The sequence below is a fragment of the Plectropomus leopardus genome, chromosome 17, assembly GCF_026936395.1.
Source record: "Plectropomus leopardus strain MGB_pleo_1.0 chromosome 17, ASM2693639v1, whole genome shotgun sequence".
Lineage (NCBI taxonomy): Eukaryota > Metazoa > Chordata > Actinopteri > Perciformes > Serranidae > Plectropomus > Plectropomus leopardus.
The window spans coordinates 11,582,523-11,602,058 of record NC_142192.1 but is presented as its reverse complement, the minus strand read 5'-3'; the positions used below and the strand labels follow the sequence as shown (position 1 = coordinate 11,602,058).

General features: G+C 38.8%; 3 protein-coding genes across 6 annotated transcripts in view; 1 reads left to right on the top strand and 2 right to left on the bottom strand.

The window, feature by feature from the left end:
* Window positions 1-324: 324 nt before the first annotated feature.
* Window positions 325-7,968, bottom strand: vps28 (VPS28 subunit of ESCRT-I). Of its 2 annotated transcripts, none has more exons than XM_042506506.2 (10): window positions 7,834-7,968; window positions 6,779-6,846; window positions 6,644-6,672; window positions 6,342-6,379; window positions 6,134-6,223; window positions 3,667-3,772; window positions 3,455-3,556; window positions 2,997-3,050; window positions 2,820-2,911; window positions 325-1,467 (listed from the first exon to the last, which is right to left on the bottom strand). In XM_042506506.2, the coding sequence occupies exons 2-10, from the start codon at window positions 6,816-6,818 to the stop codon at window positions 1,347-1,349; spliced, it is 672 nt and encodes a 223-aa protein (XP_042362440.1). In that variant the 5' UTR covers window positions 6,819-6,846; window positions 7,834-7,968; the 3' UTR covers window positions 325-1,346. The 2 variants fall into 2 exon arrangements, with proteins under 2 accessions (XP_042362440.1, XP_087946293.1); XM_088090167.1 differs by lacking the exon at window positions 7,834-7,968 and adding an exon at window positions 7,361-7,615.
* A 100-nt stretch (window positions 7,969-8,068) lies between these two features.
* On the top strand, window positions 8,069-11,021 carry aunip (aurora kinase A and ninein interacting protein). Of its 2 annotated transcripts, none has more exons than XM_042506813.2 (4): window positions 8,069-8,221; window positions 9,048-9,154; window positions 9,263-9,419; window positions 9,606-11,021. In XM_042506813.2, the coding sequence occupies exons 2-4, from the start codon at window positions 9,062-9,064 to the stop codon at window positions 10,634-10,636; spliced, it is 1,281 nt and encodes a 426-aa protein (XP_042362747.2). In that variant the 5' UTR covers window positions 8,069-8,221; window positions 9,048-9,061; the 3' UTR covers window positions 10,637-11,021. The 2 variants fall into 2 exon arrangements, with proteins under 2 accessions (XP_042362747.2, XP_042362746.2); XM_042506812.2 differs by having other exon boundaries at window positions 8,072-8,221; window positions 9,045-9,154; window positions 9,606-11,020.
* Window positions 11,013-19,536, bottom strand: part of cap2 (cyclase associated actin cytoskeleton regulatory protein 2) — a 27,948-nt gene continuing 19,424 nt past the window's right edge. For both annotated transcript variants that reach the window (XM_042506811.2, XM_042506810.2), the window contains exons 6-13: window positions 18,491-18,576; window positions 18,280-18,385; window positions 15,076-15,259; window positions 13,921-14,084; window positions 13,702-13,825; window positions 13,530-13,612; window positions 12,425-12,565; window positions 11,013-12,287 (exon numbers count right to left, since the gene is read on the bottom strand). In XM_042506811.2, coding sequence (XP_042362745.2) covers window positions 12,204-12,287; window positions 12,425-12,565; window positions 13,530-13,612; window positions 13,702-13,825; window positions 13,921-14,084; window positions 15,076-15,259; window positions 18,280-18,385; window positions 18,491-18,576 — 972 coding nt within the window. In that variant the 3' untranslated portion in view covers window positions 11,013-12,203. The remainder of the gene's footprint in view (window positions 12,288-12,424; window positions 12,566-13,529; window positions 13,613-13,701; window positions 13,826-13,920; window positions 14,085-15,075; window positions 15,260-18,279; window positions 18,386-18,490; window positions 18,577-19,536) is intronic.

The following is a 19,536-nucleotide window of genomic DNA, read 5'->3' as shown; positions in this document are numbered from 1 at the left end:
GGCATATAATGAAGCTCTCTAGCAACAAAGAACACAACTAATACACAGAGGGAGTGGGGATGGTTGGTCAGTTAAATATTTGCTCTGCAGCCACAAAACAGGTTAACCTGGAATGGATCATTCAGCTATAGGTAATCAAAACAATAATTATAGTCAAAAACTTTTTGAAAGAATAGAGAGTGCAGCAAGTAGTCTTATGGCTTTTAACACCTTGTTCCCTTATTATTATTTCAACATTTAAAATGTCACAGAGGAAGTTAAATATTTTTGGACAATGCAAAGACAAAGTGAATTTGATCTTATTTACACACAACACAAATGAAGTTGGAGGTAGAGTTTTCATTTTTATTTCTAAAAAGGTGTTACATGCTCTTATTTAAAAATCAAAACTATTATTTACAAATGATAAATCTCAATAAATATGTTCCCCCTAATGATGTTTGGGGGTTGAAACATATTTAGCAAGCAAAATAAGGAGGTGTCCACCTTGCTTTTACCCACTTCATGTGGCCAAACCCTCGCCTCTAAAGGAAATATGGATTAGGTTAACAGAATACAGGGCTGGAAAATGTACACAAACAATTCCTTCCACCATAGTTTTAATACAATTATTAATCTGAAGTGCAGTTTAATCTTTAAAACCAAACAATTATTTCAGCTGCATTTATTTTCCATTAGCTGACAGCTTCTTTTAATCTATCGACAAAAACTATTGCAGGATTCTGCAGTAAAAACGTGATAGAAAAACAAACACGATATCTGAAACAAAAATGCTAATCTGACCCCAAGTGGCAAGTAGTGATTAGAATTAGGGTACCAAAAAGAAAAATATATATATTTATCTTTCCAATAATACAAAGGCTTTGGCTGTTGCAACCTTTTCTTCATGTGCAGACTTTGCCCAATATAGTTGTATCATGCTTCTTTGTTGGTGCTTTGCAAAACTTAAGTATAAAATTAGACCTTTTGATTTTACAGTACAAAGTTAGAAGTAAACTGTTCTGTCAAGGGCAGAATAAACAGCCAATGTTGAAGGAGTTATCACACATGTTAGGTTATAACAGAGGCCGAAGGAGCCTGGTGGGCAAGGCTGCAGACAGCACGATGTACCACACATGGTTGAGTCTACAAGGCGACGAACTTTAAATAGTACACAACATGAATAAAGGACATACAGGAAACAAATGAGAGGAAAGAACTGGGGGGATATGAGACAAAACACCTGTCCAGATATTAATCCACTCCCTACCAAAAGCCAGAAGGAGAAAATAGAATGTATTTTTTTAACTTAATAGATATCAGAGTCAGAATTTCAGACAGATGGGAGTCGATGACGGACACATGCTTTAGGAGGAGTGGAGGAAGCGGTTGAAGGCATTGTAGGCCGACTCCAGGTCAAACAGCATCTGGCGCACCTGATTATCATCCAACTCGTCTGAGGCTGACATGCTGCTGAGGGTAGTCAACCTGAGGAGGAAAAATAAAATCAAGGTTGATGACAGTTATGACAAAACTGTTGAGATGTATCACAGACTGACATGAGTTTAGCAAACTGGGGATCTATGTAGAAAATAAATAACATATTAGACAAAATAACAAAATATACTTAAAAGTTATTCTATGGGATCTTTGACCACTAGTAAAAAAGTGGAGCAAAAAACACAGGTCAATATAGTAAATATACAACAACTACTGGTTGTAATAGGTTTTAATTAGGTAACCTATAGTTATTATAAACCTACTATTACAGGTACTGGTGTCAAATTGCAGCCCTCTGTCACAAATGCTGTTTTTCTTGACTGCAAAGATGCATTAACAAAGCTGCATGACTTACTCATGATGACACCAAATTATTATTAAAAAAAGGGTTTCGAAACAAGTGGTGAGCGAAAATAAACAAATAAATCTTTGACTTTTCCCATTTGCTGTGTTAACATAGTGCAGCAATGGCACTGAATAAAAAAACAAGGACAGATTAAATCGGACTCAGGCTTAGACCTCTGCCAGCCGGGGCCAATGTTGCATTAATGTGCTCCTCGGATGGTCGTTCTTTTGGTGTGTTCATGAGCTTTAAGTTGTAACGTGCAAACAACATGCGACATTGTTTTGTATCTTACTGCTCAGAACTTTCAAAAAACACATTGACGACAAAGAGTTAAGGAAACAGTTCAGAGGAGCCATGAAACACAATGGAAACTAATTTCACAAATTATTCCAACACCACATGAATGCAACACGAGGCTGCAATTGAGCTTACATAGCCTACCTACATACATGTGAGATGCTGAATCAGTGCATTAAAATTTATATTTTATCCTTATTAATGTTAACGTATACATGACTGGGAATGCATTTAAGAGAAGTTTTATGTAGCGGGGTGTCACTGAGAAACTGACACAATATTTAACAAAAAGTACCTAAAACTTGAAAGGTTCGATACACTTACATGTATCAACTTTAAGGAAATGATAGTGTAAACAGAACTGGTCTGCCCATCACTGCAAGAAGTTTTAACACATTCCCAACTATCAATCTCGGATCCATTTCAGGTATAAAAACAGTATATTTAAATATGACTACCACATAATAAAACTTAGATTTTTTTGTCTGACTTGTTACACCACAGATTTTACCCATAACATGCAGCTGCTACAAATTATGGTACCTGGATTGAATGAGTTAAGTAGAATTAGTTTAATTTCTGGACAAAGTCACTGTGTGTGTCACTGTGACTAAAGCAGCCCTTAGCATCTTGCACTGAACTGGCGCAAAGCTGGACAATATAAACACAATAAACTGGATGGCCCAGTGTCACTAACCAGAGGCTGACTTTGTCCTTAGCCTCTGAGTCTGGAGGCATGTTGCTCATTCTGTTCATGGTTTCCATCAGTTCCCTCAGGTCTGGCTGGATCTGGACCAAAGACAAACAACCAGTTAAGCAGTTGTTGTTGTTTTTTTGTTAGTTTACCGAAGTTTTACACTTTTATTAAATGTACCTCATCCATGGCCCTGATCTCCAGTCTCAGCTTGTCCATCACGGTGATGAAGAGCTGGGAGAGAAAGTGACAACAGTAAGAAAATGCTCAGCATACTTTCCAACTTACACCATCAAGGCAAAAGGGTTTCTTTTACCGTCAGCCACACAAACAGGGCACACAGTGTTCGCCTGTATCGCACCGTCTGCTGATTTTATTAGCGTGCCAGATTTTATGAGTTGAGATAAAAGCTGGCAGTGGATACGGCTGGCAACACCCATTCACATTCTTCAGTGACGGACCACAGGATGAGCCAAATGAAGTGAAACCACTTTAGCCACTTAGCGCTTGAGGAGAACACACTAAATCATTTTATTAAAAAAAATCAGACTGCAACCATTTTTATTCTGGCACACAGCCAAAATAAGCCATCCTTTTCCACTGACTGGTTAATATGATGGAGAGGAGAGGAGGCGTACGGAAACTATATCTGCAATGCAGCGGTTCAGGTTGCCCTTGTCATCCTTGATGGTGATTGGCCGATCCTCCTTAATCCTTTCCATGGCGAGTGGGCAGTCGAGCTGGGAAACAAAGAGTAATATCATGAGCAACATCATTACTACTAGAGGAACTGTTCACAAACAAAGTCAAATAGGTGATGAAATCACCTGCGTTCCGAAACAGTACTCACTCTGTACTTCCTGCAGAAATCATCGATGGAGCCCACATCAGAGCCCTGCACCTGTTTGAAAGCAGCCTTATACTGAACCAGCAGCCTGGAACAGGAAGCAGTGTACCTGAAATCGACAAAGATGAAATCGAAGTCACAGGTAGAATTTTTGTCAGTCAGTTGCGTCCACTGACTTTTCCTGTCGCCTCTTTTTGGAGGAGAGCCGTCTTTCTCTCACACACACTGACTACGTTTACAGGTACAAAATGTTTTTGCCCTTTATCAAAAAAAATACAATATTCCTGCTAAGTTTGTTACATGTGTAACGGAAATCAATACACCACTTTTATTCCTGTGTACGTGCAGCCTTGCATACCCCGATTAACATGCTCTAACGTGTCATTTATCACATCAAAGTATAAAAAAGTTGTATGGCTGGAGCTGCTTGTCATTTTGCTTCTTTGCATCAAAATAGGATTTTTTAAAATGATTTCTTATTGGTGGCAGACTCGTTGGACCGTGTGAACACAGCCTTCCTGTTTTATTCCTTTAACCACCTTCCTGAAAAGGGCGGCCTTGAGAAATCAAAAACCTGTTGATATCCAAGTCTTTTAAAATGTTTAAAAGTATGTGAGTTTGTTATTCTGACCAGAAATGTGGGCTTTTCTTTTGGGCATGCAACTCTACACCAGCCTTGCAAACCGTTGGCGAATTGGTTTGTGTACAACGTACCCATGACAACGGACAGGTCGACCGTAAACAGGAAAGAGGCCATGTGTCGCAAAGCGGTACAAATCCTAAGTGAGATGCATATTCCGAATGTGTTGTATACATGCCCCAAAAATACTATTAAAACCCAAATAATACCAGCTTAAACCATGTCTTAATTGAAAAATCCAACATTTGAAATAAGGCCTCATTCTGAAAATCCATACGGACTATACTGTTTGCATATATTCAGAATAACAGGTGAATATTAGTGTGCATGTAAACGTGGTCGCTGTGTTCCAGGTCTGCCACGGTGATGTGTTTTTGATAGACTATTCACTTACGCACTACTGCACCTCTTTAAATTGCTGTATATTCCCTAATTTTTTGCCTTTTTTACACTCTATTTTTAGCTTTATTTTCATTGTTATTATGGGTTATATTTTCCATCTTATGTTATGCATTCTGTGCATTCTATTTTTATCCTTATTTCAATCTTACTTCTACTAGTATTATCAAGTGGGTTTTATCCACGTGAGGATGAAATCTTTGTATTCTATTCTGATCTTATTTTTACATGTGGGTTTTATTATGTCTTTATGTCTTTTCATGTGAAGAAATAACTGCATGTTGTTTCTTTGTTGTAAAGCTTGTTGGGCTGCATTTCTTGTATGAAAGGTACTATAAAAGTATAATATAAAGTAATTTATAAAGTTTTATCATTATCATTATTATTATTCATACAGCTCTGCTTGATCTGTTTGGAGGCTTTGTCCATGCTGACAAACTGGAAACCTTTAGAGGCCTTGTGAGGGATTTTGTTTTTGTGCCACATCACTTCTGTTGCTTGTCTTTTTGTTTGGTTCCATAGATCAATTGAGTTTTTATTTGCTATTTAGTGTGTTTTTTTGTCTGTTTATTATTTTGCCCTTAGAGAGCCTTCCACGTTATTTGCTTCTGTTGCTGCTTTGTTAGTTGGTTTATCTTGGTTGATCATTTTTCTGTACATAAATCTCATTCATCGAAACACTTAATTGTTTCAGTAGCCTTATCAGTCAGATACAATTTTTGCAAAGGTCTGATGAATCTTATGTATTACTCCAAATGTTTCCCTTGGCCAGGGGTAGGCAACCTGTGGTTCTGGAGCCACATGCAGCTCTTTAGCCCCTCTCTAGTGACTTCCAGTGGCTTTGACACACACACAAAAAAGAAATCAAGGGAATGATTTTTTTTTTCACATTTTAATTATTTTTTTTCTCTGTTCTATGTCTAAATAAATGCTTACATTTTCCACTTTTAGAAAACCCACTGAATAAGTAATTTAAAGTTAACTAAAATCTGTGTCATACGTCTATGGCCTGGCGCCTTTTCTTCTAATTTTTGCCAAACCTCAATGACGGTGGCTTGTCTCAAGTTTCCCTTGCTAGGCTAGTTATGTACTACAAATCCAAAAGTCTCGGAGGAAAACAGAGAATTTAACAGTGTGTAAAAAGATTTGTTTTCTTTAACAGCCAACTCTAGAAAGTTAAAATACCAAATAATCATGAATAGCCTACTGCAGAGCAGCAACATTGTTGTAAAACATATTAATAAATACTTATTTAGACAAATAATGTTGATAGCTCAAATACCTTTTGTGGCCCCAGACTGGTTTTTAAAATTATTTTTGGTCAAAAATGTCTCTTTCGATTGTAAAGGTTGCTGATCTCTGCCCTAGGCATTTAAAAAAAAGGTCTTAACACGGTTTTTAAACACAAACATAAACTCAAGTAATACTCACTCATTGGGTGTGACGCAGTCTTTGATGTAAGCCTTCTCCAGGGCCTGAAGGGTCTTGACGACAGCAAACAGCTCTGCCATGTTATCATACCTTCAGAAACACGGTTAATAATGAGGTGTTACAACACTGGCCACCTTATGAATCCCTGTGTTACTCTGTGATCGTATCAGGCTGATATCTGGTAAGACACACTCTATTTAACACTTACTTCTCTCGTTCTCTTGCATTCTTGTATAATTTCACCTCCTGAAAACACATGATTTCTGGTGAAGACCTTTAATGTGACTAACAAGCCAAATATCACATTTTTGAGTTAGTTAAGTTTTAATGAAACTTTAAATGTTAGTAGTAACATCAACAGAAATAGTAAGTTTGGTTTTCTTTCAGGAACCTTCAAGTGAACAATTAAAAAAAGTCAGCTGCTGTGATTTCCATTAATGATCAGTTTATACATATGAAAAGTCCTCTTTTCTAAGCACTGACTAAAGCATAGAAAGTTATTATATTTACCTCATATAACTCAGGCTTATTGGCTGGAGCTGTGGGAGAAAAAAAAACATTAACTCTATGTTACAGTAAAAAGGAGGATGACTGAACAATCTGAATGACTAAATTGTTGACTTTACATTTTTATGAATGACTTACCTGCTCCCACTCCTCCTGTAACTGGTATCCCATGGAACATGATGTTGATGTATCAGAACTGACTTGATCTGTAAAAGATTTAAGTTACAGTGTGCTGAATTACTGAATGATTGTTGTGACCAAGCACACAGGTTCAAATCTAACTGTACGGTTGGCATTTACCGCAAACAAGATCTGAGGAGAGCACAGTTATATGGAAATGTTTTTAATACAAGTTTTAACTGCCAAGCAGCAGAAAGTGAACAAGATACTCTACTGTTTGGTATTATTGTTTATTTCTAACACACTTTTCCACAGCCAAGGTGGCAAACCTTCAATAGCAGCACACACAGTACACAATTTTGTGCAACAAATGACAAAATATGTAACAAGTGTTGTTATTGTTTTGACCAAAAGAGATACATCGGGATTCAGGTGGCAGGCTGTCACCTCGGCTAACTATTTCCTGGCAGGTTAGTCTTTATAGATATTTATAACACTGCCACCTAATAAAAACATTTGGATCAACGGTTACACTGGTCCCCAGGATCATATTATGTATTAATACTTTTATGAGGGGACATATAAAAAATAATTCTCCACCTTTTTCTTTTAAGTCCAGCTTTAGAGGCGACGTGCTAGTGTTTGGTTTTCTCCATTAAACGGATAATGATCACCATATAGTTGCTGTGCCTCATCCATAAACAAGGCAGAATTTGTTCACTGTTCAGAACATCAGTCCCACGAGTGCAGGCAGACTATAGTAGTAACACAACACAAAAGCTTAAAATACTGCCACGCTGAGTTTAAAAACGTCGTTCTCCTCTAAAGACTTGTTAATCCACCGAGAACTAGAGGAAAACACCTGAAGAAAGCCGAACTAGCTAGCTCAAAATTAGCTTTTGAGGCTAACTCGTAAGCACTTCCTTAATGATATCTCATAAGTAGGCCATACAGATAGTTGTTTGTCAACATTAAAGTGTGTATTAGTGGCCGTTGTTATGGTAACAGGTAGGCCCGCGATATTTGTTAAACTACAGCTTTTAATCAACGAAATTAAAAAATACTTTACTTACCCTTTCGGCAGACTGCTGTGACGTCAGTGTAAACACACCCTCCTTCGAGGACCCGAAGACGTCAAAATATTAGGTGTCCGTTGTGCCTAACTAAAAACGAATACTTTTTAAGATTAAGCCTACCGTAACATATTTATGTAGTTTATCTCTAGGCTATATGCATCTTACATTTTAAAAGAGCTGTTGCAGTGACGAACGGATTTTAATGCTTGGCCTTGTGTCATCGTTTTCATTCAGTCAAACATCAGCGGCAGCTCATCGCTGAGGCGCCAGACTCAAACAAACAGCAGCAAAGACGAATCTCTGACAGAAAATATATTTTAACAAGTTAGAGGAGTTTAAGAAAGCGCAAAGTTCAGCCGAAAACATCCCCGTGCCGTTTCATGAGGTCAGTTCATTTACTGTAGATGGAGAACCCAAGTGAGGTTGAGATCGTTAAATACAACTGATGTTAGCTGTTAGCAATGTTAGCTAACTTACCATTAACACCAGTTTTGTAACCAGCAGTTATGGTAAAGTTGTGGTGTTAATTTGATAATAATAAGGAAAGTTAACAGAAATACAATAATAGCAAGTTGCATATACCTTCAAACAAAAGTTGAAGTGGAACATATATTCAACAACAACTGTTAAAACTGTCTTTTTATACTTTCATCAAAGCATTATAAGGGTCAGTATGCCGATATTTTTGTAATATCGTGATATAAGATCAGATATATCTTAGATTTTGGATATTGCAATATCTTGAATATAACCTTTTCCTGCTTTTAGACAAGGAATATTAATATAAATATTGTTATAGTTTCTTTATTTTTAAAGGTTGTCTTAAAAGGATGTAATTTTCTGAACTTAATACTGTTGTAGCTGTTCAATCATTTGTTTTTACCCTCTTAGTTGTGATAAACATAATAATGAATGCATTATTTATCCAAAATCTCACTGTATAAATATTATGTGACAGTGCCAATAGGCAACCCTACAATACTGTCCTAGTATCAATATCAAGGTATTCTGTAAAAAAAAAATAAAAGAAAATCATATTTGATTTTATTCTTCTCCCCAAGCCCTATAACAGGCATATAATATTCTTCCAGATATAACATGCCGCTAAGTTATTCCAGATGAATATCTGTATTGTCTTACGCACAAATAATATTGTTATTAAAGTGATATTATTGAATGTATGTTAATACATTGTTTATGTATTGTAGCAGATCTGTCTTCCACCATGAAGAGCTCCAAACCAGCTCCACAAACCTCTTCCCAGGAAGAATGTGGTGTTTGGCTGGACACTGTGCAAATGAAAGGAAAAGCTAAACAGGTAATTGTGATTGGCTTTTTCCTTACGTCTCCATAAAGAAGTGCATTAATACATTTTGTAGTGAGGGCCTCAGTAGGATCACATTTTATTCTGCACGTCATGTTTCAGAAACGACTCACCCGTCCCATTTCTAAACTGTTGAATCCCCTGGCTGGAGGCGCAGGATACAGTTTGGCTGTGGCACTCAACTTCACTCAGACCAAAATGGAAATGCCAAAGACCAGACAAAGCTCTATATCAACCTTCTTCGCACCCCAGCGCAGAGGTAGGTTGCAATAATGTTGCTGCCATGTGGTCGTCAAGACATTTTTTTAAATTATTACAATCTTCAACTAAATCTGTTAGAAGCTGATAAAGTTGCAGTGGACTGTTGACTTTCTTGAATGTGTAAACTGAGAGTCCATTTCTTTTTGCGTTAACATAATTCTTTTTTTATACCTCCTGTGTAAAGTTCTCAATAAGATGTCTTCATCTGAAGTGCCAAACATAGATCCAGTGCATCCTTCTTCACCATCTACCTCGTCCATATGTGCCACAGCTGCACCCACACCTGTAGCATCAGGGACAAAACGAAGACGTGAAATTGATTTTGACATTTTTGACTTATATAACTCTGAGCCTGCTGTGGATCATGAGTGGAAAACTGAAAATGTGACTGAGCCTGAAGCAGCGGTATGGCAGGAAGAGCAGGCAGAAAGCCATACACCTTCTCAAAATATGTACTGTGAATCTGAAGAGAAGCCGCTGGAGGAGATAAACCCACCACAGAGTAAGAGGAGGCTCACCGCAGTCCTCTCGTTTCCAGGTGACAGTCAACCTCTTCCTCAGGCATGGAGTCAGGACCCACTGCTCAGCTGCAGCCAATATTCTGAATCTGAATTTTACCCAACGAACAAGAAAAACGCAGCAAAGAACTTTAGCGACACTGAGCCGAGTTTCCTTAACAGTCTACAAAGTGAGGATGCTTTTGGTGTTCGGATGGATGTGGAAGGAAGAACCTCGACTCAAAAATCTTTTCATTCTTCTCAGACGGATGATGAGAAAGAAAACAGAAGAAATACGCACTCCACTCTCTCTCATATTGAGCCTTCAAATCACGAATGGACACAACCAAAAACTGTGTCGCCTCGAAAACATATTCCAGTGCAGCGGTGGAAAAAGGCTGACAAAGAGGAGAGCCTTGACTCACGGTTCAAGTGGACAAAACCGAGCTGCTCTCCTCTAAGAAAAGTAGCACCGCAGCTGTCACGCATAGAGGTTGATGATGAGGAAAGTCTGGCCATGTTGTTCACGCAGGACTCTGAAGGCTTCAGAGTGATAGCGCACAGAGGTCTGCAAACCAGGAGTCCCCTCAAAGATCACAGTAACATCAGCACTGGAGTGGTGAGGATGAGAAATCACAAATCTCTCGTGGAGGAGGACGAGGAAGAGGAGATGCTCTTCACTCAAGACTCACAGGGAAATATGGTGATCAAACACTGAAAGGAGCCTCTTGTTACTAAAGTCTGGATGTAGGTATTTGATCTCAACTTTTTAAATGATTTTTAAAATATCTGATGTCTCGTCCACTTAAAGCTTAAAAGCTTAAAATCAGTTGTTATAGACTGAAATATTTTGTCTCCAAACTGACTGATTTATCTTAAGGTACTTGAAAAGTGAATATATAGATTTTTTTCATCCTCTTTTTACTTTTCTACATTTGCAGATCTTTTGTATTTTTCTCAGAGATGTAAGGCTTTCCCATTCCCCCATGCTTGTGTTTGTGATACCATGTACAGTATTTCCTTCCCGTTAGTCTCTTTGATGCTGAAATGTTTTTGTGCTTCTCTCTCTCTTTGCAACAACACTAACAAGCAAGAACAGATGGTTTTGATTTTATTTGAAAAATGATACACAATGACATCAAACTGTTTTCATGTAAATTAAAGGTTCTGAAAAGCATTAGTGGAGTTTACTATCTTCTCTGTCTTATGCTGGTGCTGTTTGCTACATCTTGGTACAAAGTGTGAAAATTACTACCATTGTCAGATTTTATGGTGCACAAATGCTATGATTGTAACTTGATTTCTAAATATTCAGAGAAATTAGTAGCCAAGTAGTTAATTATTTTAAGTTGATGTAATGTCTCCCGCAGAACAACAAATATGACAAATAATACATCCATCTCGATCTATATGGTAAACCTAGATTTGCAAAACTCTTGCATGCTGCTTCAAAAATATTATTATAATATAACGTTTTATGGTGTGAAAACACTGGTTAGGTTTAGGAACAAAAAGCTCTTTGTTATGGATCATGGTTTGGGCTAAAATGATCATTTGAAACATGAAACATGAGATCTTGCTGGAGTTTTTGTGCATCTGGGGTAACCACTGAGACATATAGATAGATTAAACTTTACATACATAACTGTGCACAAAGAAGACTGAGACGTCTGCCGTTGACGCAAAATATAGTGAGCAGTGCTGCACAAACTTCACTCACTAAGTGCAGCAGTATTACATGACTACCATGCGCTATATATTTAAAGAGTTAACTAAGATGCACTGCATTAGATAGAAAATAGTTCTAAGATTAACTTTGAGTTATTTTTGTCTGCTTGGCCACCAAATGTCATAATGTGCATGTTATGTAATTTCTTTCTCTGCTGTGGTCTAAACTGTGCTTCAACTCTCATGCAGTGAATTTAGATGGAGTACAGTCATACTTATGTTGAAATATAATTGCTTATATTTTAACAGTTATATAATCTTACATAAATGCCTTCATTGCTATGGCACAGAAATGTAAGAAAAGATAAATACATGACGTTTGTGGGACTTAAAACCTGAGACGTCCATTTATTTAGTAAGGATGTCTTTTGCTTAGAGGGATGATCTACATACTTGCTGGTTAAAAGTGCTTGAGACACATGAAATTACAAATACAGTAACAACGAGCGGGCTAAAAGTTAATCTGTTGCAGTAATCCCTTTTATATCTCCAACAGAGAGATTGTAAAATCACTGACGATGATTATTTTGTTACTGGTAGCGACGCTGAAGCATCAATCAGCCTGCGATCTCAGTGGGCTCTGTCACCAGTTTGGTGCCGTCCCAAACAGTCTTGAACTGCTCCGGTACTGGAAACTCCCTCTGCGGAACAACAAAGACGATAACTGTAAATGCAGCTTTGAAACAAGAGCTCCACACACGAGGAAAACACAGGCCTGACACACATCCAGACGCCAGCAGAGAGACAACGCTCTCCCTGTCACTCGTCTCACACTCACATAGTCGTCATCTTGTGGTATCAGGATGTTCATCTCAGAGCTCTTGGCACTGACGATGTCACAGCTGAGGGAGTCTTTACTCAGGTAAACCTGGCAGCCCTCTGTTTTGTTGATGGAAATGGTGGGAACTGTTCCCAACACCTACGGAAAGACATCTTGCGATCACTGAAGCATAGCATACAGTTGGCAACAATTTTAAAAAAACATAGGAAAAACAGATTCCAATGATGGTTAAACACAGGATATAAACAGAAATATGGGGCTACAAGTCAATCAATAATAAACAAATCAAAATAAAGTCAGTAAAAAATCCTTCATTGTGAAGTGTCAATATTGACCATTTTTAAACAACAGCTGAAAACCTATCTATTAAGTCTGACTTTTAATTTATGTGATTCCTCTGATCATCCTTTTATATCAGTCCTCTCATTGTTGCTATCCTTACTGGTCTCTTTAATTTTTACCTTCATAAATAAATTTAGTTTATCATCGACTCTTTTTCTATTGTCTAATCTTGTCCTCTTTGCTTTTGTGTTACATTTTCTTGTGAGGCACTTTGAGCTCCATCCTTGTGTGAAAAGTCTACTATAAGTAATGTTTTTATCATTATTATGATTATCAGTATTACAATGTAGATTGGTAGCTAGAAGAGATAAGTATGGAAGCCCATTTCCACCAGTACGATGACAAAAATGATCTTGTATGTCACTGCAAAGAGAAACTTGAAATAATCACTTAGTATCTCAAAATAACGACTTCTTTCAAATCTTAACAGATAATAAAAATGTGAGAAACCCCAACATGTAATGATAAATTTCATAGCTCTGTTCCGGTAGTATGTGAAGAGTAATAATGATATTTAATATTAGTGAGTCATTATTTTGAGGAAGTCTCTCATCATAGTGATTTTTAAATTTTGTTTTTTCATAACCATGGTAGAAACTGGTTTCCATAAACTAGTATTGCAGCTACTTTCAAATGTGAATAAATTATTTCAAGCAGAGGGCCTGTGGCGTAAAATCTTTGAGATCTACTGTGTTGTATGTAGAACATAGATGACTGTTTGTCTTTTGAAGCCGGTGTGTCCTGTAAATGTTTTTCTCACCTGTAGCTGAATTGCTTTTGAGTTGATGATCTCCACAATCCCAACAACGTTCTCAAAAACCAGACCCAGCTTCTTGCAGTTGTCTGGAGAGAGTCAATACACGCAAACACACTCATTATCCAAAATTCTGAATTAAATCACAAGATTTTTAGTTTGTTTCCAGGTCACTCACCTATGATGATGGAGTTAATTTTGCCTTTAACCTGCACTGTGGAGTTGTTACAGCCGAAGACGTAGACCACGTGTTTCAGCTCGGTCTCCTCAATGATCAGGTCGTGTTTCTGCTCAAAGTTCTCCTGTAACCACACGAGAACACATTCAGTCAACATGATTAACCAGCATATAAAAAATGCAGCAAGTCTTCCAAAGAGAAAGTAAAAATTTCCTGTACCACTCTCCATTTCTTCCCCTCCAGCTCCAGCAGAGGGGGTCTTTTCTGGACTGCTGCTTTGGACGAATTCACCGTTGCGGGTGACTTTGTTTTGGTTGGTGCTGCATGCGAACGCAGATTTGGGTTCTTATGGGTCTTCTTTTCATCTGATACATGCTTCAGACCTACAGACGAAAAACATATGCCGAACTTATCAATGCTGGGATGTAGCAAACGATTTTAGGCATGCTGAGTCTCAAAGGAGCAGTGTGTAGGATTTAGGGGGATCTACAAGCAGAAATTAAAATAATGTTAATTATGCAGTTTTAATTAGTGTACAATCACCTGAAATTAAAAACAGTTGTGTTTTCATTAGCTTGCCGTGTGTCCTTCATAGTCACATAGGAGGTGGGTTGTTTTCCACAGAGCCTGCCATGTTGCACCGCCATATTTCTACAGTAGCCCAAAGTAGATAAACAAAGCACCGGCTCTTGAGAGTACACTTCACATGTTTATGTTACCTGAAGGCCACCTTAGGCTCTTATATATGCTTGGAAAGGGAGGAGTAAGTAGAGGGGAATTCAGCTGGTTGCAGTCTGCAACTTTAAGATGCCACTCAATCCTACACGGTGCTGCTTTAATTCTCTGTGCATGAACTGAAAAAATGTTAAACTAGCCAACCAAACTCTTTAAATAACACCTAACAATTAAACTGAATTTTCTGTAAATTCCCTCTTCCTACATTATGGTATAATTTCTATGGAGAACATTAAACCCCCTTATGCATTTTAATCTAATTTATTTTTAAGGTAAGGTATAAAGCCACTGCATAATACAACACAGGTACGCATACATAGTCATACATACACATACAAATACATGCAATGCTGTGTTGTAATTCATTGATTCCATAAGTTATAAAAGTAATAAAAACAATAGTTTCACTAGATAAAACCAACTGAAATCAGGCTAATCAAAAATAGTAAAACCATACTCTTCTTTATTCAATTTTACTTTTTTTTCTGCCTAACAACCCTAAAAATATATAGCAGGATATAACCTCCTATATGTGTGATTAAGACCCCCCAAACTCACAGGACTTGATCACTGTGTTATTGATTATAGCCACAGTGTGACCCTGTGCATCTGTATATTGAATAACCTTCCTCAACCCACCTTTAGTGATGTCCATGCCCTGGTTGAGCTGGGCGAACAATGCTGAGTGTTGGGCTGCTGTGTTGGTCGCCTGAGGCTGGGAGTCATCATCAGTGAAGACTGGAGGTGGGCCAGGGGGAGGAGGGGGAGGAGGACAGGAGGGAGCACTGGGGGTGTCGAAGAGGGAAGGAGGAGCGATGGGGCCCTGGAGAGTGAAGAAAAGGCAAATCTTAGATTTCAATGTTGCATTTTGTCTTTGTGAGCTTTCCATGAGAGAAAACAGCGGTGCCAGGTGCTCTGTGGATGACACCTGTAGTTATAAATCTCTCCAGCAGGGGGAGTATTACACAAGAAATATCTCAAAAGCTCAGTGGCAAGCATTCACGTTCTTATCGCTTCACCATAAAACATCCGTGATTCCTATCGGCAGAAAATAAATGTAGTGCCATGAGACACTCTGATGATGGGGAAGCACTTTAATTTCCGTCTAAGCAGCTTTAACGTTGATACTGTCTCTATCTGGCGGCCACATTCTGTATCAGGTTGTTACAGCTCTTTTTTTAAACTATATGATGTTTAAACTGGGTGAAATATTCAAACCAACAACTGCATAGCTGCACAAATTCAACAAATAGAAATATTTTGGGGTATTTTGTGCATTATTTTATACACATTTTCCAAAAATTGAACTGAATTGTACATGTTCATGCTTTTTTGGAAACTTTAGGATCTCCTTTAGAATTAGAAATAAAGTAATGGTTTAAACAGTGTTTGGCTGAGCAATGAGTCTGTAATGAGGCTAACTGATGAAGTGTGTATACTACATGTGCAAAGTCGTCTATCGACTACTACAGTGAGGAGAAGCAGACACTGAAGACCCTGCACAGCTGCCAGAGACAGACACACACACCTATCACATCAGTTCAACTGTCACTTTACGCTCATCTGAGTACAGCTGAGACTACTTGACCTTTGACACGAGGCACATGTGTCGTGAATATCATCGCTGAACAATGCTGACCTGTTACACTAAACAGCTCAGCGCATACCACTGGATTTGAACCAGCGTGTGTGTGTGTGTGTGTGTGTTCATGCATGGCCGTAAAACTGTCTGACTGCGTCTTTGTGTTCATGCCTGCTTGTGTGTGTTTGGGTGTATACAAACACGTTTGTCAGAAGCAGGGGAAATCTTAACACATTTGTTAAAGGGCATTTCTGTCCTTTTCTGATGGGTGTTAAGTCACAATTTATCCATTGGCAGAAAATAAATTGGCAACTATTTTGAGGCACAGTTAATCATTCAAGTCATGAAAGTCAATGAAAAATGTCAAAAATAATGCTTTCAGCTTTGAATTTGTAAAATCTTGCTGCTTTTCTTTGAGTTATGTGACAGTAAACTGAATATTTTGGAGGGTTTTGACTGTTGGTTTGACAAAAAAGCAATTTGAAATGCTCACCTTTGGATTTATGTAGCTGTGATGGCCACTTTTACTGTTTTCTGTTTGATTGTGTGTGTGTGTGTGTGTGTGTGTGTGTTTGTGCGAGAGAGAAGCCACCTCCATATGTCAGCCTGTGCACATATAAAGTATAAGTGTGTCACTAAACCTCTATCTGAGCAGCAGATGACGGCTGCGTTAAAGTGGGACCAGCCCTGCAGTTTAGGTTACGGCGCACACTGTGTGTGTACACAGACTCTTTGTCGGGGTTCCTCTGTGAAGAAAACCTCCATTCAAGTAAACCCTGAGGACCACCTGTTGGTACCACACACTCCCGTCCTTGTGCACACACACTATGTCCCTCACACACACTTCTGCTCTGTCGTCTGACAGCAGGGACAACAGCTGACACACATGCACACAGCCACTGAAGGATCTCAAGTTTCTGAATATAGAAAACACACACGCATGCACAGCTGCTGAGCATTAGCTTCACCTATGGTTTTAACCTCACCATGGCATTAAAGGAACACTTTCCACTTTGGGGAAATAGCCTTATGTGCTTTTCTTTTATTTCGCTATTGCCTAGGTTTATATAAGAAGACTGATACCTCTGTTATGTCCATACTTGCCAACCCTGAGACCTCAAAATAAGGGAGGATTCTCGACAACATGCAGAAAAAACACGATAACAGCAAAAGCAGCTGGATGAGAGACAGAGTGACTAAAACTAAGACTAAAACAAAGTCGTCTGTGGAAGTCTGAAGAAGTCAACTCCCACCGCTGAACACTTTATTCTTCAGGCAGTGAATCACAATATATTTCTCTCTTTTTCCCTGACGGTCTGGTGAAGTTACGAATTTTTCTCGCGAGCTGCTTCCACACTGTGCAGGCCAAAGAGCCAGCTACTTCCAGTTTAGCCCTCTGCTGACTCAAACAGGAATAAGATGTGTCAATAGAGCAGCTCTTCTAGACTTTCCCAATTTTTACTGACCGAATGGATCAAATTTTTATAGTAAAACAAGTCATTTCAAAGAGGTTGTAATGCTCAATAGTTACTGATTAACAGATTCCTTTCCCCATATAAGTCAGTGGGTAAAAGTATTTTTAGGCCAAGTGCATCATGTAACAATGGAATTCCACAGTTTGGCTACCAAGAAAAAATAGCTTTAAAGCCCTTCACTTTTCTGGCCTGTTTTTGATTGGTGAGGTTCCTCTAACTCTCCAGGTTGGAAATCTGAATTCAGGGGGTGTTCCAGTTAAATTTTCAACTGGGAACTTGGAAATTGCAACGTCCCTGTTCAAACAGGGCACTCCACAAAACGCAGCTTTCCCTGAGTGAATAAAGATGAGAAACCCATCTAGCTATCAATAAAAAAGGTCAAGTGTGTGCAGAAGGATTTGGTTTTGGGCCATCATAATCTGTGGGATCTACTGAGTGAGAGCGCAGAGTCCCACAAGAGACATCCATAAACAGAAGTGTGTGTGGGAGTGACAGAGGTTTTGTGAGCTCTATGGAGAACTGCAGGGTGCAGCTACTAGGGAGAAGCTCATTCATTCATTCATGCTCTCTGCAGTGCTTTATGTAACCGGCTGCTCCATAACTAAAAATGGAAGAGTACGCAAACAGCAGCAGTTAATTTAAGCTCTGATATAAAAATATCGGGGCCTGCGAATGGAAACCAAATGAAAACACAGCTAAGATAACAAACAAGTTGTTACAGGAGCATGTTATTGTTTTCAGGCAAGTGCATTGTGAACTTTGCGAGAAGATGTTTGTTGTACTCACACTCTTGCTCCAAGCCAGCCCCGTAGTGTGGTGCTGTTTGATGAAGGACTGCATCTCGGTCCAGATGGACAGGTAGGAGCGCACCCAGTCTACATGACGTCTGTCGCTGGGAGAAAAGAGGAGGTTGGTGAGACAAAGAAATGACGGTCAGGTGAAAACAGAGAAGGAAAGGGGGGTGCAAAGGTAGGAAGAAGAAGATGTGAGGACTTACGTTTCCTTGTAGTCCTTCAGCACTCTGTTGGTGTAGAACGTGGCAGCGTCATTCATCTCCTTCACATACGGCCCCGGCTTCTGAATCTACAAGACGTGAAAGCTCATTAGAAAACACAGAAACAGTATGAGCTCCAAAGTGTCGTATACAGAGGTTTGAGGTTCTATCAGCGGATTTGTCTTCATTTGAGAGTAAAAAGTGACTTCTTGTACTTCAACATGTTTGATAAGACCTGTGTGGAAACGTGCCCTCCTGACAGCATCGTACACTGACCAGAGTCAGCTCCAGAGGTTTTCCTTTAAGTAGTCAAGTGGAAAAACTTTGATCCTAATCTAAATGATATTCATACCTAAACTCAGAAGAAGAGATGCTGTTCTGAAGGGAAACAGAGACTGATGAGAGCACAGATAGAGCAGTCAGTACTCTTTAAACACTGTAGACTGTGTTTATTTATACTTATCTTTACTTACCCCCCCCCCCCATGACCATCTGTAGGGCTGAAATGAATGAAATGAACTTAACCCCTGTTATGTTGAATTCATGATTAAAACCATTTTTTTGTCTTGGGTGAGCAACAGAAAAACTATATCATCACATCCGTTTACAAACTCTCACCTCCCACAACCTTACGCAGTATAATTCAAGTCATGGTTTGTAAAAACGTATCCCTGCTCCCTTCAAAGCCAAAATCCACTGACAAAAACATCAATTTTACTTCACTGAGCACGGGAGCTGCTGTTCTTGCCTTGATCACTTAGTTGGTGGGACTGTGGTGAATCCAAACTAACCCTTCAAAACATCAGAGTCCCTCAATAACACAAACTACCAGTTGAGGCAGCGGTAGACCAGCAGCTCCTGTGTTCAGCGAGGTAAAATTACTGTTTTTGTTAACAGAGTCTGGCTTTGAAGAGAGCCGAGATGAACATTTGTAGTTCAGGTCCCCGTCGGAAATGGTTGTCTGTTTAGGAAGTCCTGAGCATATGACTGGATAAATGAGAATTGAATTATGCTGCACAAGTTGTGTGAGAGTTTGTTGAGTGTTGTCA